This window comes from Agelaius tricolor, unplaced genomic scaffold (assembly GCF_023055355.1).
Source record: "Agelaius tricolor isolate 1412-34295 unplaced genomic scaffold, bAgeTri1.0.p SCAF_2, whole genome shotgun sequence".
Lineage (NCBI taxonomy): Eukaryota > Metazoa > Chordata > Aves > Passeriformes > Icteridae > Agelaius > Agelaius tricolor.
The window spans coordinates 76,040,068-76,059,754 of record NW_027269262.1 but is presented as its reverse complement, the minus strand read 5'-3'; the positions used below and the strand labels follow the sequence as shown (position 1 = coordinate 76,059,754).

The 19,687-nt window shown below is 37.1% G+C and overlaps 1 protein-coding gene across 1 annotated transcript in view; it reads left to right on the top strand.

Moving 5' to 3' along the window:
- Window positions 1–19,687, top strand: part of SLC26A7 (solute carrier family 26 member 7) — a 70,287-nt gene that overhangs the window by 24,176 nt on the left and 26,424 nt on the right. The window contains exons 4-10 of the mRNA XM_071421617.1: window positions 502–666; window positions 9,004–9,156; window positions 10,583–10,665; window positions 12,209–12,356; window positions 14,397–14,510; window positions 17,773–17,850; window positions 19,323–19,418. Of these exons, the coding sequence (XP_071277718.1) occupies window positions 502–666; window positions 9,004–9,156; window positions 10,583–10,665; window positions 12,209–12,356; window positions 14,397–14,510; window positions 17,773–17,850; window positions 19,323–19,418 (837 nt within the window). The remainder of the gene's footprint in view (window positions 1–501; window positions 667–9,003; window positions 9,157–10,582; window positions 10,666–12,208; window positions 12,357–14,396; window positions 14,511–17,772; window positions 17,851–19,322; window positions 19,419–19,687) is intronic.

Sequence of the window (19,687 nt, the reverse complement as noted above, 5' to 3'; positions counted from 1 at the left end):
GATTAGGGGTCTCACCACAAGAGTCTCTATAGCACCTCATAAATTTGATACCTGTTGAAATTACTAATTTTGAGAATACTGATAGTGACATTATGGTAATCAGTAAGCTGGACCAAGATATGGCTCTGGGCCCATTTAGGCTGCATAGCAGTGGAACAAGTCTCAGAACCAGCCTCACTTTTTGAGTTGTTGTACTTGTAGTGTTGAGTTGATATTTTTATGGTGTTTATTGTGCTTACATATTTGAGCAGGAGAGAATATTTAGAGTTTCTCTGAGTCTGTTTTTATTACTAAACTAGTATTAGAGTCTGGTAAACTAGTGAGTTAAATAGTGCAGGTAAACCCACAGAACTTCAGTGGGTTCCATTTTCAGATTGATTTGTCTTCCAAAGGACTTTTGCTTTGTATCTTTAGCTCATTTATCTTATAACTTATTAAAAGGACTCTGACTCATTTTCCTATCACCAAGAAGCTGCTGATCCTCCTGCCTTTGCCTTTTAGGTAGCGATGTTCATGCTGCAGTTGGGCAGTGCCACTTTCTTGTTAACAGAACCTGTCATAAGTGCCATGACAACAGGAGCAGCTAGCCACGTCGTGACTTCGCAAGTGAAGTATCTGCTGGGAATGAAAATGCCATATATATCAGGACCACTGGCATTTTTTCATGTGAGTTCAGTGAAAGAGATGAGATTTACTTAATTAGATAAAATTTTATTATATGCACTATTTGTCTCTGTGGAAGAGTAGGGAATTTGTTATGCACATGTGTGAATGAACAGAAGATGAATCTTCATCTTGCTTTAACTGTTTGTAAGACGAGATTTGGAAAACCTGATAGAGAATTAGCAGGGATGGGTACAGTAATTAATTTAAACTATGTTTCTTAGGGAATCAATAATCCCTTTTATTATCCTGAGCCATTATACACTCATATAGGGAGGGTAATCTCTCTCTGGGTCAGCATGTGGAAGGAATATAAATTTAAATGTATTTTCTTTATATGCTGCTGAATGAAATCTGACCATTGTTGTGGTAAAAGGAAAATGACCCATGATTTGTGCATCTCCTATGCAAAATTACTCTAGATATGTTATTTATTATTTTATGACACGATACTACTTTGCCATAAACACAGCAAGTGGACGGCTTGAAGGTAATTTTTATAAAATGCAAGCTGCATTTCATACAGTATTGTTGCAAATGAGGGGTAAGGCTGCTTAAAGCATCACCATCAGGGATATTGGTAAAAAGCAGGTATGAGTTTAATATGAACTATGGAAGTGTGACTTTAACAGAATTCAGTGACAAGGTTCATTCTCTTACTGCAAGGATGAAGTATTCATAGGGAAATTACATTAGTAACAATTTAGAATAGATTGCATGGAGACCGAGGATGAAAAAGGGTAGGGGCACAAAGGGTATGGACACAAAAAATAAGGTGTGCAAAAGGGTTTAACAGAAATTCATCACTGAGTAATTTAACATTTAATAAGTAATTCAATGGGAATTTTTATAAATATAACCGTGACTTAATTACAGTTTCATGATAACAACATTCACACCATAATAATTTCACGTGCACACAGGTGGAGATATATGCATGTCTGTCTGTGAGTGTAAAGGTGCTTATCAAAAATTCCCCTCAGCTTCAGGAAAATATTCATGGCAAATGGCTGAGTGTTTCTCACCAGGCAGGGGTTGCACCTCAAGGAGTCTGGGTGCATGTGTGTGTGTGCATTTATCAGCCCAGGGGTTGTACCTCAAGGAGTCTGTGTGCATGTGAGTGTGTGTGTCAGCCCAGGGGTTGCACCTCAAGGAGTCTGTGTGCAGGTGTGTGTGTGTGTGTGTGTGTGTGTATCAGCCCAGGGGTTGTACCTCAAGGAGTCTGTGTGCAGGTGTGTGCGTGTGTGTGTGTGTATCAGCTCAGGGGTTGCACCTCAAGGAGTCTGTGTGCAGGTGTGTGTGTGTGTGTGTGTGTATCAGCTCAGGGGTTGCACCTCAAGGAGTCTGGGTGCAGGTGTGTGTGTGTGTATCAGCCCAGGGGTTGTACCTCGAGGAGTCTGGGTGCATGTGTGTGTGTGTGTGTGTGTATCAGCCCAGGGGTTGTACCTCAAGGAGTCTGGGTGCAGGTGTGTGTGTGTGTGTGTGTGTGTGTCAGCCCAGGGGTTGTACCTCAAGGAGTCTGGGTGCAGGTGTGTGTGTGTGTGTGTATCAGCTCAGGGGTTGCACCTCAAGGAGTCTGGGTGCATGTGTGTGTGTGTGTATCAGCCCAGGGGTTGTACCTCAAGGAGTCTGGGTGCAGGTGTGTGTGTGTGTGTGTGTGTGTGTGTGTGTGTGTATCAGCCCAGGGGTTGTACCTCAAGGAGTCTGTGTGCAGGTGTGTGTGTGTGTGTGTGTGTATCAGCCCAGGGGTTGCACCTCAAGGAGTCTGTGTGCAGGTGTGTGTGTGTGTGTGTGTATCAGCTCAGGGGTTGCACCTCAAGGAGTCTGGGTGCAGGTGTGTGTGTGTGTGTGTATCAGCTCAGGGGTTGCACCTCAAGGAGTCTGGGTGCAGGTGTGTGTGTGTGTATCAGCTCAGGTCTCGCTGTGATGGTCTTTTGAGTATCGCAAACTTGAGGATTCCCAAGCTCTGAGATGTGCCCCACAGAGAAGGAGAGCTCAGAAGAGCTCAGAAGGCCTCACTTAGGACTGTTGTGTGCAGGGTCACAAGGTGATTTGCTTTAGTCATAGTTGGTTTCCATCCTGGCCATAACCCACGCTGGCAACTACTGGAGTTTCCAAAACATTTGGAAATTGTTTCCAAAACTTCGGCAACAATGGTGCTGTTCTACTTGGGCCCCAGCTGAGGCAGGGAATGTTCCAAGGCTGTCAGGGGATGACTGACCACCCTTTGTTCCCCACCTCAGCCCCACAGTGGGTGTTGCTGTTACAGCACCTGGCCTGCTCAGGGACACGTCCCCACCTGGCTGGTTTGGGCAGGGCCAGGAGGTGATGCCCCACCACCAGTGCCGTGCTTACAGCCCTTGGAATGTACATATTTTTGGCCAATACCTTAAAGAGCAAAGCTGAATAATCTTATTACAGAGTCACAAACATATTCTTGATGGTAACTTATTCCAGCAAGCCCTGAGTTTCAGTGCTGTGAGCATAATCTTTTGGCATTATTAATGTTACAACAGTGCCTGTCAAAATGATATTTTGCTCATAATAAAACTGTATTTACTTGCTGAGGTGATATGTACATTGCACTGATAGTGAGACTTCATCTAGGCAGCCAATAAATTAGGACACCTTATTTAAAAGCACTGACTATGTCTTTGTACCCTACTATGTGCTTTATTTTTTCTTATTATTTGGAAAATTTGTTAATGTGAAATCTTGATTAGAAGATGTTGCTTTTTAGAATGTTTTTTCGTAGTCTTTTATAAATTTGATAGCTTTTCATATGGATAATACATTTCTTAAGTTTTTTGCAGGAACAATTCATTAATGAAAATTAGGAGCATGTAATAAGCACAAGTAATTTATCCATTTATCTTGTACAGATATACCTAAAAGTGTCATAGCTATTTTTATGAGTGATCAGTTGGCTTATTAGACTATTAAAAATGGTTCTTCTTTTTTTTTCATTATTTAAAAACCTTTTCATAAATGATTCTTAATATAAAATGTGAAAAGTCTCCTTTTTGTGGCGTTTCCATGGAGACTATACTTACATATAGGAATATTGTCATCTTGTAGAGATGACTGGTGTTAAGTACTGCAGCCAAGGCATAATCAAAATACACATTATGAGCAATAATAAAGAACAGCAGTGATATGAAGAAATATTTCCACCTTGGTGTGCTGATGATATCATAAATGAGGTCATTCAAATGCTTTGAAGGAAATCTATTCCCTTATCCCTTGTATTTTTAATGCATTTGAAAAAAGTTCTTTGCCTTTCTCTTCTCTTTTGAAATCAAACCCCTTTGAAGATATTCCAGAGAAAAACTCCTGTTTTTTTTTTAAGATACTGAATTGCTCTGTAAGTTGTGTGAAAGTAAATGACCAAAAAAAAATCTACTCTGTACAACTTGAAAGAATGATAAAAAAGGGGCAATTTTACTATTTAAATCTTTTAATATTTCTGGTGTCTGTTCAGACTTATGAATTGCCTTAAGAAGGTCCAATATCTCAATATCTCTGTCAAAATACCAGAGCTAGACTTAAACAATATTTTTCTTCTGTGGTTGTAGTTTCATGTGAAAATTATATTAATTAGATATAAGGTATTTTGCACATGTATCTAGAGAGTGAAAGGCAACTTTGGCATGTCTCTCTGGACACGTTCTTCACTTCAAATTCTCAAAATCCAATGACTGGTGCTTTTGTTAAATTTTTTTTCTTTGTCCACTCCAAAACACCTCCCACTCACAAAACCAATTGCTTTGCCTCAGGCAGCCTTTGGGTTGGCAAAGCAAGAATAAGAATGTTTAATAAAGTGTGATAGGAGAGTTGCAAGCATAGCAAGCCAGTGAAATGAATTCTTTATAGCATGTGAGATCATGGTTAAATACATAGGAAGGAACTTTGCATATGGAGAACAAATCTTGTACACTGGCCCTGAGCCTGTGGTATTTCTGTGTTTACACACAGGTTATGTAACAATAAATTTTGTTTTCCCTGTACATAGCTTGTCACATTTCAATTGAACTCCATAGTGCAGCATTAGCTGGTATTTTGCAAATTGAAAAGGAAAAGTGAAGGTGAAGAAGAAAAACAGTGAGGGAATAATGCATGTGAGATCTAACTTTACAAGGGAAAAGTGTCATCAAGTTTTACTCAGCATCTGAAAATGAAAGAACATACTTGTACTTCCCCCTTATTTGTGTATAGATATATTTCTCTTTCTACATGTTTCTGAGAAAATAAAACACTGCAAAATGAGCTGTAATGTAAGAAACTTGCTTTGCAAAATGGGGTCTTCTGTGGCTGTGTTGCAAAATCCTTGTGTGGTTTTGCTGCAAATCTGAAAAAAAACCCCAAACATTCACATTCTGCTATCAGTTCTTTCTTTTCACCCTTTTTTCCCCCAGCTACCTCTACAGTTTACTGTATTTGCCTGTACATTTTCCCTCCAGTGTGACATATCTAAAAAATATCAGAATGAAATTTTTTTGAAAATGAAATTAATTACTCTTAAAAGGTATTGTCTTAAATTACATGTTCCTTTAATTCCTTTGTTTGCTTCAGCCTCTATACATATTTTAGAGCTAATTTTTTTGGGTTTCACGTAGGCATTAAAAAAAAAACTCAGAGCATTTCATTAATACATCCAAATACACACCCATTCTAGAATATAAATCATTCCAATGTTCAATATCACCTCAAAACTGATGGTTTCCCATGAGAAAAGGAACATTCAGTGTCAGTATATATATGTGCAAAGCTCAAATAGTTTTTGTTTCACTTAGGTCAAAATTTGCATTGATTAGAAAAAAGGCCACTGATTGCTCATAATATTCTTACATAGGTTCTATTAAGAATATTTACACAAAACTAGCAATGAAACTAAAAACACAAGAGACAAACAGCTCAATTAATATATCATTGCTGATTTTTAAAATATTTTAAATTATAGAATGAAAAAGATTGCTTCATACACTGCAATATCAAGATAAATTTTGCTGCATAATTTCCAAATTACATTTCTGATTAAAATATTTGTAAATACTTCTTTTGAATCAGATGCCAATGCTGTTGGAAGCTTGAGGTTTATGTATTTAGATTCAGGATTTATAGTTTGATCTTGGATGAGTACAGTAACTGACTGGACAGAATACAATGTAAAATTTAAAGAGATAAACAATGTACAGTTTAAAGAGATGTCTGTGGTATGTAATTACATTCCTGCTAAGAGCCACATGCTCTTTCTTTCTTGTGAAAGGGTCTCCTCATTTCACTGGTCATACCATGAATTGAGTGGTTTTAGGTTTTCAGAAAAGGGTTACCCAGGAACCAACTAGTCAGAAGAGTGGAAGCTCCTTAGTCTAATGCAGTAATTAATTTAATACTAATGCATTACTGCCAGAATTGTTTTGGTGTGCTACAGACACTTTGGGGATAGGGCTGTTTGGGCTACTGAATTTGAATGAGCTACAGAGTATTTATTGGTAGTTCCATTATTTTTCATTTATTGGCTGATGTAGACTGCATACAGAAGGGTATGACTTCAAAGAAACACCAAGTTTAGTACTAGGCAGTTCATATAAAGATTTTGTTGCAAAATCTGAAAAACCTATGGCAGAGGTTTACAAGATTTGGCCATATATTTTTAAAATTAAATGGAAATGCCTTTTTTATTCAATTTGAAAGACAAAAATTCTTGAAGCCTGTGTATATTTCTTCACTAAAATTTTATTTATTCACTCAGTATTTTGTCTCACTTTGTCTTGGAAAATTAGATTTGATGCCATGAATACAGATAGCTAATGCTGACACTTTAATAGCCAGCATTCATTTCAAAATAAATCCCATCTTTCTGACTTCAGCAAGTAGGAATCAAACAATTTCTTCCCTTTTCTTGCCTCTTCATTTTAGATCTAGCTCAGTCTTTGGTGAGTTCGTGGGCTCAGTTTTCAGATTGCCTCCTTTGTGTTAATTAATCACAGCTTCTGTTTGGGCACAGAGCCAAGTCCTGTGTCCTCTTGAAAATGCATTCTTGGAAAATTATGGGTACAGATCTAGTCCCAAGCCACTCAAGACACAATCCACATATTTTCTGATTACAGTGGGGCAATATGTGGCTAAAAACTGTGGTTTAATTGCCATTCTTCAGATTTGAGACATATCTAGATCATATTACTTAACCAAGTTGACTTTAAAATATTTTCCTGGTTTCTGAGAAATGTTTGTACTGGGTAATATTGTGCATCCTTTATTGAAACTCCAAGGGCTACATTGGCTCTTTATGAGGAAAGTTACCTTTCTTAAACCATATTTAGGTTGGGTTTTTTTCTTAAACCATATTTAGGTTGGGTTTTTTTCCCTTTCTAGATTATGAAAATATCTTCAGAGAGAAAAAAATCAGGAAATCATTTCAATTGACTCATTCTTCAATATGAGCATCACTTCTTTAATGAGTGACAGAATCAGAACAGTAGAAATAAATTCTATCATCATATTGACTACCTTTCTGCTAAAACAGAGTTCTTTCCTAAGATAATTTTTCTAGTATTTTTCCCTGTCCAATATAAATTTATGAATTTGACTTCCAAACTGTCAAAACTTGTTAGCATTTTACATGTATTTGAGAATAAGTTCTCTGGAACAGAAAATTATTAATCTTTATTTTGACAAAACTACAAGTGTCACTTTTGATTTAGTTTAGTGGTCGTCTTAGTCATTGCCAGAGAAAACACCTACTTTTTAGTACTGCTATTATTATTTCAAGCTTCACTTGCTTTATTTTATTATCCTTTATGTTGGGGTTTAAAAAAAAAATTATTTGTGATGGTGTCTAAATCTACATCCTAATCTTCCCTTCTGTTCTCTCCATGGTTTATATTTCAGTATGCACAATAGTTCCCAGAATTTAAATGCAGAACTCAAGGGACCGAGCCTATCTTGTTTTTTCTCTTACAGCTTTAGTAAACATGTGTATTGTATCCATTTTTATGGCTTGCTGTTCTTTCAGGCAATATTGCTTTTCTTCATGAGGTCCAAAATTAAATTGTGATGAGATCTCATGATTTCTTTATCAGGATAGATGGTCTCTCTAACTTTCTTCACCCCTTCTTTTACAGCAAACTTGTAATTTTTTCATTGCTTTCTGTTAATGTACTACCATACTGAATTATGCCTTATTTCCTGAACCCACAAATTCAGTACACAGCAAAAATTACAGTTCACTGTGTCATCTGTGCTGGTGCAAAGGGAACTGCATTGTCCTGAGCCTGTTACTTACAAGATGGTATTAATCACCCAAGACCTCTGTTTCTCCTCACCATTGGTCATTCTGTTCCTGTTCTGTATTTCTGTTCTGCATGTTCCTTATAATTCAGCACCATATTTCCTTTATTCATCACAGATCCAACCACATTTTTCTAATCTGTTTTACAGCTGATTGCAGCACATATTAACTGCTGAAAAACTGAGCTCCATAGCTCTGGCCTGGTGTCCTCTTTCCCTCTTAACTCTGCAGTGAGTGGAAAAGGAACAAACAGGGCTAAGCAGATAACTTCAGTTGTTTAAATAACCAGTAGCATATGTATGCAAGCTTGGCAACTATTTAGTGTGTGCAGCACCTGGACCTGACCAAAGCATGCTCCATGGAGCACTGTGTAAGGGGCAAGGGCAACCAAAGGGGGGGCTGAGGATGCCCTGCTGAAATTACTCTGGGAAAAAGTTACTCTGGAAAAATGACCCACAGGCTGCAGAGGATGCCCTAAAGGGGATGCTCATCTTGAAGGTTCCTGTTGCATCTCTTCCCATCCAGCCACTACTACATTTTTCTTTCCCTTTTCTTTTTTTCTCTCCTTCTCTTTTCTCCTCTTTTCTGTCCTTTCTTTTTCTTTTTCAGAAATAACTTTCTATACTAGCATTGGTGGATGTTAAATACTATGGCCACTACAAATAAACCTTTGTGCAAGAAACTTTTCCCAACATTTTTATGTGACACTCATTTACCTCACTGAACTTAATGAGACTGAAAAAGGAAACATATCACATTTATTTGAATTTTATAGCTTGCTTCTACTAATAGAAATTTGTAAATTAATATATACGAATATTAATTGCATTTCTTTTTAAGTTTTCAAAAGTCCATAAGAGTGGTAAATTGGTGATTTTCTTCTTTGTAAAATCTAAAATACAGGCCAAAAACTTGTCCAATGACTCAGCTCCTGCAGTGTTGATTCAGGTCTCACTCATTATCTGTCTGAAGTTGTGAGAAGATGCCACAGCATGTGATCCAGAATATATTTTTTGATCTGTGATATTTTTATTTGCTGTTCACTGTAGATTTATGCCTATGTGTTTGAGAATATCAGATCAGTTCAGTTGGAGGCATTACTTCTCTCCTTGCTGAGCATTGTGGTACTTGTTCTTGTTAAAGAACTGAATGAGAAATTTCACAGAAATATTAAAGTTGTTCTTCCCATCGATCTGCTTTTGGTAAGTACAAAATTATATATCAGGCTTTTTCTTACAAAGCTTTCAGTGGCTCAATCTGCTGAAGTTTACTGTGCTGTCTGTAGTTACCCACACCCACACCTGCCACTTATTAAACAGCTGATTTTCATGGCTGTAAGTTAATTGTAAAAACAGGAAACAGTTTGGCTTAATAATTAAGAAAGAAAAAATAAGCTCCCAATTTGTATAATATTTTTCATATGTTTACTACTTTTTACATAATCACAAGAACATAAAGCCTAGAATGTTAAAGTATAAGAAGTTTCAAATAGAAAATAAAAAGTAACTGGCATATTGTATCTCCAAGCAAGTCTTGTGCTGGGTAGTTGTGCCTTAGATGTTGCTTGTGATTTATCTATAGCAAAGTTAAATAGCTATGCTATTGCTTTCTGTCAATTTACTAACATGTCTTCTTTTAACAGTTTTTAGTTTTCTTTTAAGTAAATTAAAATTAGCAGTTGCATTATAAACCCCTGCTTTAAGGATTAAGCTGTAGTCAAATGATCAGCACCAGATTACCATTAGAAAGTTTCTGTTTTTCTCTAAAGCTCTAAAAGAAAATGCAAAGTATGAAGGACAGCTCGTTTTCAGAGTGCATTACTGCAATTACTCTTCTGTTGCTGGAAAAAAAACAAGGGCAAAATACTGGAAAAGGAGGTAGTGTGGTCCTGGTCTCAGTGTTACCTTTTTAAAAATATTGGATAAAACGTACCAGCAAACTAAGGATTGCAGCCTGGAGCCCTGTTCTATTGGGAATAGTGTGTTCATCTCATTTGAAATACAGGAAATTAGATGGAATCTCCTCAGGGTCAAACTTTATACTCACTCTGCAAGATTTGTACCTGCTAGAACATAAAAACAAGAACATAAAAACAAGAACATCTTCTGCTGTGTTCTGTGCTGAAGTCAACACTGCTAGTCTGGATTAGATGTGCTCAAAGAACATCAGCTGGATCAGATTGTCAGGAACACCTAAATTATGAATTCATGCTTTAAGCTGCTTAGATGAATGGCAGTGCTCTGGGGCAGGTGCTGAACAGAGGGACTTTGAACACTGATTGCCAAGGATCCTGAGGCTTTATAGAGAGCCATACAAAGCTCTTTCATTAACACAGAATGTACAAACTGCACTATAGTCTCACACCACTATTGTGTCCAAATCTTAGCTTCTTTTGACTCTCACACATTTGCAAAAAAAAAAAAAACAAAACAAAAACAAAAAACAAAAAACAAAACAAAAAAAAACCAAACAAAAAAAAAAAAACCCCACCATGATAATACTTTCCTGTTTTACTGGATTGATCTAAGGATAAATGTATGAACAGTGCCATATGCTTAGGTATGGCAATAATAGGGACCATGTCAGAAGCAACAGAAATGTAACATCTTTTTCTGTTTGAATCAATAGATAATTGCTACATCCATTGCTTGCTACTGTGCTGATATGGAATACGTCTACGGGATAGAAGTTGTGGGAAATATTCCTAAAGGGTAATGTGGGTTTATAGCTTGTGGCTTTTAAACACTTCTATTTCTGAGAACAGTCTCTGAAAAGGTCAAAGGAGTTTCTGAAATAAGAAATGGTAAAAATCTATTTTGTTTTTTTCTGTCTCCTGAAACACTCTCTTACAACTCAATCCCATGTTAACAAGTTATATGTGCATAGATATCATCAAAAAATGCATCCCTATGCATTTTCATAGCTTTTTATTGCTTTATGGAATAAAAAGTAGGTACTAAGTACTTTATGATGTATGACAGGATGGCAGGACGCTCTTTACAAGATTATTGCAACCTGCTTTTTGAGGGTTGGGTTGGGTTATTGCAGCAGAATATTCTCCACCCATATAGTAATTTTAGAAAATGCAGTTTCTGAGAAAATGTGAAAGATTTAATTATGCTTAATCTAGAAAAGAACATTTTTACTGTAGTTAATTATACACTTTCCTCCATGACCTTGAAAAGAAGGCAAAAAAATTTCAATATAATTTTCTAGAAAGAGAAATTAGATTAAATGTCAGAGAAAATGTTCACATGCTACAGGTTGGTATGGAAGAGCACAGCTGTTGTGTACACTCCTGCTTGGATATAGGAGGGTTTCCCTAAATTTCACAAAGTACGAGTCCAAGAGAGCATGAGTGCATTGTGGCAGCTTGCACTGAAAGAGATGAAATAAGGGACATTTCTGAGAAAGAATACAAAGAATACAGTTTCTAAGTATTTAGAGCATGCTATGAATCTGAGACTAAAACATGGCTAAGTGTGCCCCTTCTATGTGTAATGAACAAGTCAACTGTATTTGTGCAAATTTAATCAGGAATTTATTTTCTGTCTAACCTCATATAAGTAGTGTTGAAAAACAGAAGCAGAGCCTGAATAATTCCTGCATATTTTTAGGAATTTATCCAAAATATCTAACTGCCTTGTCAGTGGAGAGCATCAGAAACTTTAAGAGCACAATTTGGTTTTCAGATGGTGTGATTTGTGCTCTGGAAAGACCAAAGTCTTTTCGAAGAGTTCAGAGACAATCTGTGGTGATTTGGTTCATAACTTGAGTAGTTTTATTGCAATCCCCATTAGATGGAATAAATGTCTGTATTGTCAGTAACCTATGGGAATACAAAATTTTTAAAGATTTTAATTTAACTTTACAGGAAAGCCAACGATATTAAAAAAGGAGAAAACATACAGTAGTCTCTTCTCTGAACATTACAAAATTAGTGAATGATTGCTAATTTTATTTATCAGTTGTGGAGTTATTTTATCAACATCTCTTTATAATTTCTCAAATTGAAGTTTTCAAATTGAATACTCCATCTGAAACTGTTTCATCTTCTACAAATTCTCTTCTGCTGTTCCCAACAGAGAGATCTTATTAATCTAAAATATTGCAAAATGTCACCTTACAAGTTTACAAGTAATACAAAAATTAGCTGTTCCTGCAGAGATTGTTTCTGTGGTATTCACATAAATTGCAGGTATATAGAGACTACGTATCAAGTTTTTCAAAAATTACTGTCTTTATTTTTTATAGGTTGCCATCACCAAAAGCACCACCCATGAGTGTCCTGCCTGAAGTAGTTACTGAAGCTTTTGGAGTGGCACTGGTTGGTTATGTAGCCTCACTAGCTCTTGCTCAGGGCTCTGCTAAAAAGTTTAAATACACTGTGGATGACAACCAGGTAAAGCTCTTTCTCCTTAGTGTCACTGAGCCTTGAAATCACCATTCAGGAAAAATGTTCTAGATGAATATCCAGTAGGAAAAGTTATGTTCCATATAGCATCCTAACAGCTTCTAGTGTTTACAGTAACACCCAAGTTTTGTTTAAATTATCTCTGCAGAATTCCCTCATTGGTTGAACTGCTCTTTTGGGGAAGATCATCCTTCAGGATAATTTTGTAATGCTACATTCAGTGCAGCATTTGGGTATTAATGCATTTTTCACTCCTCTAACATGAGACAGCTTCTCCTCTGGCAGTTGAGCTCTTATAGACAAGCTGTGATGTTAAATCAGCCACCATAAATGAAACAAAGCAATTCTGAAACAAAACCAGGTACTCATAGTCCCAGGACTTACCTGATGTTATAATAACAAATTATTTATTTATGCAAAGTAGAAGTCTCACCTGAAAGAAAGGTTTATTTGTATCTAAGAAGCTGGGTGAGTTCAGAGAGTGCTGCCAGATTTACAGCCAAAGGAGATTTTTGTTCCGAGTTCCATTTTGCAGAGGACATGCTTAAATAAAAGTGGGCAGTCTCTACACTACCACAGTGCTTGTCGTGGTGGGTGGGTAACTCCAAGCCTGCTGCAAATCCATGGAGATGCTAATTCAAGCACTGTGGGAAGAAAGGCTCAATTTCAGATAACTGGCACTAGTACTGTGTGATGAAAATGTTGCCTCCACCTTTATGTTTGTTAAGTGGTTTGGGATAAATGGCATAGGGTTGAATGAAGAACAGTTGTTTTGCAGCTGGAGGTCTATTTGAACACTCTATCTTGACAGGCTGGTCTTGCTACATCAGGTCCTGCCCTTTACAACTTGTATGCCATTGGAAAACACAGTGGGAACGTTCTTGGCTATACAGGTCTTTAAAATATTTCTCAGTTTGAATACATTGGGCCATGAATTTCCATTGATGCTTCAGAGCCATCTATGGAGCAGAAGGAGAATGCTTTGAGCTTAGTGCAGCTCAGGCTTCAGGGAGACACACTGCTTTGTTTCAAGGCACTCCATGGAATGCAGCAACCTCTGTGTCCTTCTGCACCTTTGGAAGCCTTGTACCTTACACAGGTTCATTACTGAAGTCTTGGAAACTCTGTCTATGTCCACATCAAATAATGGATCACAAGAGCAAAACCTCCATGAGAGGAGAGCAGTGAGGTGGTGTGGCTGCACTGCCTTCAAGGACAGGCATAGTGCTGGGCACAGGGGCCCGTGGGGGTGTGAGGCTGCAGGGTGAGCTTTAAGGGAGTGCTGCTCTGTGCTGTGAACACAAACTCATGAGCTGCTGTTTTCCTGGCTGGATACAGCACCATTTTCCTACACATTTTCCTCAGCAGACCACCTTGCTCCTTAAAGTCTGTGATGCTGGGTGGCCATGGTGGAACACTTCCTTAGAAAACACTGCTCTTAGGCTGCACATACACAGTGGCTTCTCCACCTTTTCTTCTATGAATCCTTTGTTCAGACATGTCTGCATTTTGACTGTGAACAAACATCAAATACATTTGTGATGAAGGGCAGCATGCATAAAGTATGGCTACCACACCACTACACTTTCACTAAAACATGCTCTAAAGGAAAAGAAATCAGTGGCCGTCTTTTTCCGGTGAGCCATGCACCAGAAATGATCTGGACAGTTTCCAGACACCAGTACTTGGGGCTCTGGCCAGTTAAAAAGCAGACATGGATCAAGATGGAAATATTTTGGTTGAACTTAATCTTCAAAGCTTAACAATAGCATTTATTCTGGGAACAAAATATCCCTCCTGCTTTTGATGAATCTGGTTCAACAGCTCTATCATTCACATTAGTTCTGAGTTGGGAGAAGACCTATTCTGTTGGGAAACTCTTTGTCATGTACCTATGGGATTTTTTCCCTCAAAAATTTGTCCATCCTTTATTATTGCTAATATTTGCATAGGGACTCCTTTGTTGGCAAGAGGCATTGAAATGACAGCACAATAGGAAAAAACATCTTCTATTTAACAACTTTGCAGGAATTTTTGGCTCATGGCCTCAGCAACGTGATTCCTTCATTTTTCTTTTGCATACCAAGTGCTGCAGCGATGGGACGGACAGCACTTTTATACAGCACGGGCGCCAAAACACAGGTAATGAGTTTGAAAAACACAGGCTGTGAAAAACACAGGCTTAGAGTGAAGTATGTCAGAGAATTAAAGCTGTGATTCTACTCACTGCAATTTGTACTGCTTTATCCATTGTATTTCTCTAGCCTCCCTTTTCCTCTTTCCTGGGTATGCCTCTGCCCTGTCATTTTTAACAATCTGCATGAAATTGCATCTGATCAGTGATGTCTTCCTAGGAAAGATAATGGTTCCATTTATTAATTTTTACCTGTTTCATTCAATATGACATATAAGGTCTGTGGCAGCAAGGAAGTTAGGAGTTGTATTTTCAGGCTGCAGGAAACTGCATAAAAGCCCTTTCAGTTTATGTGAATTTGTCAGCATTGTAACAAAAGTGCCCTCTAATGGTGTTTAATGGATTTAATGCTACAGTCTAAACCGAAGTTTAGGAAAAAAAATCACATTTCATTTATCTGATTTAATTTATCTTCTATCTGATTTCCAAAATAAAATGAAAGTAACCTTTAGAGCTGTTTGTTAAAAAAACACAGTCTCCCAGCTTCTGCCTTGTGACATGGTGTGCTTGTCCTATCCCTCAGTGTACACTGAACCCACAGAGATGACATTTAGATTTTTGAGGATGTTTGTTGCTATTTCGTACTGAGGAAACTGAACTCACAAGCTGTTGTTACAGTAGCTCAGGAAAGAGGGGACTGTAGTTGCTGAGAATGATAACTGTGACCCTGTCAGCCTGTCATCTGTCCAAAATGTGCTTGGGAACAGGAGAGGTGGCAAACCACCTGGGGCACCCCTACAGCATTGCCTCTTCCTCTGAAAGAGGAAGGGGGGCCCTTCAGGGGCAGCCTGCCCGATCAATGTCATGTCCTTTGCTGTTCTCCCAGGTAGCAAGTGACAGGACAAGAGGAAACACCAACAGGCTGATCCAGGGAAGGTTTAGATTACATATCAGGAAACTTTTCTTCACAGAAGGGGTTGTAAAGCATTGGAACAGACTGTCCAGAGTAATGGCAGACTCACCATCCTGGGAAGTTTTCAGACATTGTGTGAATGTGGCACTTGAGGACATGGTTTAATGGCGAACATGGTGGTGGTGCTGGGTTGATGGTTGAACTTGATGACCTTAAAGGTCTCTTAACCTTAACAGTTCTATGATTCAATGATTCTAATTTCATTTTATAGCTGTTTCTCTTGCCTTGTCTTGTAAAAAGGACAATTAGCTGCAAGGAAAAAGTTCCTGAGGGACAAGACTAAATACAATCCATAGGTAGTTTCTCCTCAACCATGCCTTGCAATTATTTCCCATGCAGATGCCACAATATTAAGGAATTATACAGGACTTTACTCCAATAATCTACATGTTAAATAATTGCTAATTGGCCCACAGAGTACTTTGAACTCACTTAATCATAATGAATAATCTAACAAATAATAATCTTGAAAAGTATTTATATGAAAATATTTTAGCTACCACTTGGCTATTAGTTATTTCATGTATTTTAGTTGAATTTTATGTCATACAATGAGCTGTCATCCTCACAGACATTCTCTTCTGTAATCTTTTAATGTCCTGAATGTACAATTTACAGTTGTACTGCATCATGCTGGCTTTTCCATGGGAGATTTGAGGTAACCTGTAGACCTATAACCTTGAGGCATATGGGGTACTTGAGCACCCTGGCTCTGGTACATGAAGGGAAGGACCCTGATAAAAGGTTATTCAATACATGAAATGGAAAAAGAAACCACTATAATTGATTTCAAGGCAGCAAATACACAATAAAACCCTGCTTAGTTTACCCATTGGTTTCACAGTATAGCAGTGCCTGTGTCTAGGAGTGTGGTTATGAGTTAGCACTATGAGAGTATTTTATTATGCATAACAATCTCTCCCTTGCCTTCCTGGAAAGCAACATATCAGCTTAATGCTTTCCTTTGTGGCTGTCCAGATGAAGAGATGACAAGATCATCACTTGTAAATATTGGTCAGGTCATAGGCAGAAAGAGGCCTTTCCTTAACTTAGAGGGAAGTCAGTTTGGCAGAGCACATGGAAGAAATGCAAAGAGCCTTTCAGGGGCACAGAGGAGTCCTTTTTTCTCAAATGGCTATACCTGGATTGCAGTTTTGTCATTTGTTCCTCAGTGATATATTTTCCTGGGAGAAAAGAGAAGTGAGGAAATCTATCATGGACTAGAAACGTCCTTCAAATAGAATCAACACTTTTTTTCTTGCTCTTCAGGAAGGCAGAAAGAGGGAAAAGTTCCTTGTGACTTTACCAGCAGATTTTCTGTCCCTTTTTATGTAAACACTCTGTCTATCCTTCTTGATGGTATTTTTAAGTACACCATGACTTTAATTTCCTAGTGTTTTAACAACTTGTCTGGTTTTGTTTTTAACAACTTGTCTCTTAAAATGAAACCTAATTATTTTAGTAAAGAAACATATTATCAATATAAAAATAAAGTGAGCATCTGTCTACTTATCGTCAAAAACCTTCTGTGAATCTGAACTGTATATTTATAAGAGCAGAAGTACTCAGTGAGCACTCACAGCAGAATAGGACAGTGCAATTTTACTGTCATTTTCCATCAGATTAATACCACATATACTGTGAAAAAATATGTAATTATTAGGCCATATATTTTTCTGAATTTATATTACTTGCATTAGTTATAATCTTTAATGTACTTTTAAAATGGTAACTACATTTTCTTGAGTAAATACACTGATATTAAAACGAAATTGTTAGTGGTTTCTGGTTTAAAAATAGTGTTCTTTTAGTGTTAATCCCAACAAAAGAAGTCAGAAGTCTTCTCTTGTGGAAAAAATGATAGCATACATAATTCTTGCTTAGTGCTATGACAGATCTGTTATTTAGTACAACATGGGGTGCATGGCTATAAATAAGTTGCAGAATGACAGTGGGTGCTGAGAAACTTCTGGGATGAGACATTGCACACACACGTTCCACTCAATACCCAAATGTGAAAGTGTTGCTCTGATCTGTGTCAGGGTGCTGGCAGCAGGGTCAAGCACAGATGTTGAGATCTCTCACTATCTCATCACTGTAGCTGATTTAAGGTAATAATCAGAGATTAAAATTGAAATTATATGCATCTGCAATCCACAGATACATTAATAGCGAACACCTTCAATACCTGATTCTTGACTTTGTCTACAATATTTTAAAATTAGTCCTTTTCACAATTTCTTTTGTTGTTTTTGTTATTAGACTGAATGATTTGCAACTCTTGTTTATTGTTTTAGGTGGCTTGCCTTATCTCTTGTGTATTAATTCTTGTGGTGATCTACACAATTGGACCTCTGCTGTACTGGCTTCCTATGGTAGGCTACTTAACTTTTTTTAAGATTAAGATGTCAAACATTTTCTAAGGACAGTTTCTTTCAGGGAAAGACAGTGCAACATTTAAAACAGCTCTATTTAATTTCAGTGGCCAAAAGAATAGCAAGGGTATGATAAATTTCAAAATCATAAAGTACAGAGGTAACAGCATAAGACATATAGATTTTAGACATATATAGTTACATATACAGGCTATCACATCAGAGTATAGAAGTGAATTTCTCTTCCACTTACTTTTGGCAAGTAGTTTACAAAAATACACCCAGGTCACTGTGGATTTGTAAATTGACAAAGTGTCGTAGAAATTAATGAAGATTAATGATATTTCTCCTGATATGCACATGATACACAATTTTGCTTTTCAAATAAATATGACACAAATTATTTTAAATAGTGATATAAGTTTAATGACAAAAAGATTACAAAGTATTCTTGTATCTCTGTCATACATCTATGCTAATATTCTTTAAAGCAGTGTGGCATCTTTTCACATAAGCTATATCTAGCTTTTGGTATTACAAATTAATAGTTAATTTTAACTAGAGGCATGTCAAAGCTGCTAAATACAGCTCCAAAATTATCCACGACTCTGCTATGTATGTACATGAAATTTTAACTCAACTATGTTTTAAACTTGCTTTGTGCCATTGTTTACATGGTGTCATGCAAGTTCTCACTTTTCAAACACAGATCCTTTTATAGCTTATTTTAACCATGCAAAGTAAGGACACTTGAAGAAGGGTACACAATATGTCCTGGGTTTTTTGCTATAATTCTTCTCTACTTTCATTTGTTTTCATATGGATTATAGGTAAATTTTGACCAGTTTCCTCTAGGTTTTTCCACCCATATTTTAAAAATACTTTTTGGTTTTTGCTTTCTTGATAATTTATTTCTCTTCTAATATGCTTTTTCAGCCCCATCTATGCACTGTAAGTCCATTGGTTTGTACTCCATTATTTTTGGCTCTAGATGATTTCTTCATCCATCTCCTCCTCCTTCCTGAGTCAAAGAACAAAAAAAATATTTTTTTGCTTCAAAATTAATGAACCTTTGCCCTAGAGACCTTCTCTAGGGGAAGGGAAGGAAGTGAGGAAAGTGAGTTACAATTCTTCACTGCATAGAAGTTGAGTGATGATTTGCTTTTGAGTCCTTCAGACTGTGACAGAATGCATTTGGTCTGACGAGGCATGGAAGAGTCTTGAGTAGTCCTGAGGTTTCTGTCATTTTTCTCTCAGTTAGGTAGCCTGTAGATTGCCTTCACAAATAAAATGGGGATAGGCTGGTTGTTGCTGTTAGCAGCTGTCACAAGGACACCTGTGCTTATCCCATTTTCTAAACACCTACCAGTTTTTTTTGTAATTTAATTATGATATTGACTGCTAAATAAAAGAAACAGCATTTGTTTTCACTAACAACTATGCAAATGGCTTTTGTGTTTATGTCTTTGCAGTGTGTGTTAGCAAGCATTATTGTTGTGGGCTTGAAGGGGATGCTAATGCAGTTCCGTGACTTAAAAAAATATTGGAATGTGGATAAAATAGACTGGGTAAGTAAAACTTAATCGAAGGAGGTTTTCCTGAGACCATTTGGCAAACATCTGTTAACTAAACTTTAACAGTTCTGTGGCCCTAGAAGAAATAAGTGCAAGATATTATTAGTAGTACTTTTTGTGCACCATCAGCTCAGAATAACAGCAACTGTAATATCAGTTGTATTAAAAAATAACATTTTAACAAACGATAAAGAATCAAACCGATGCTAGAGATGTGTATACAGACAGATCAAGTAAATATGAGCAAATATGTGTCTAATTTT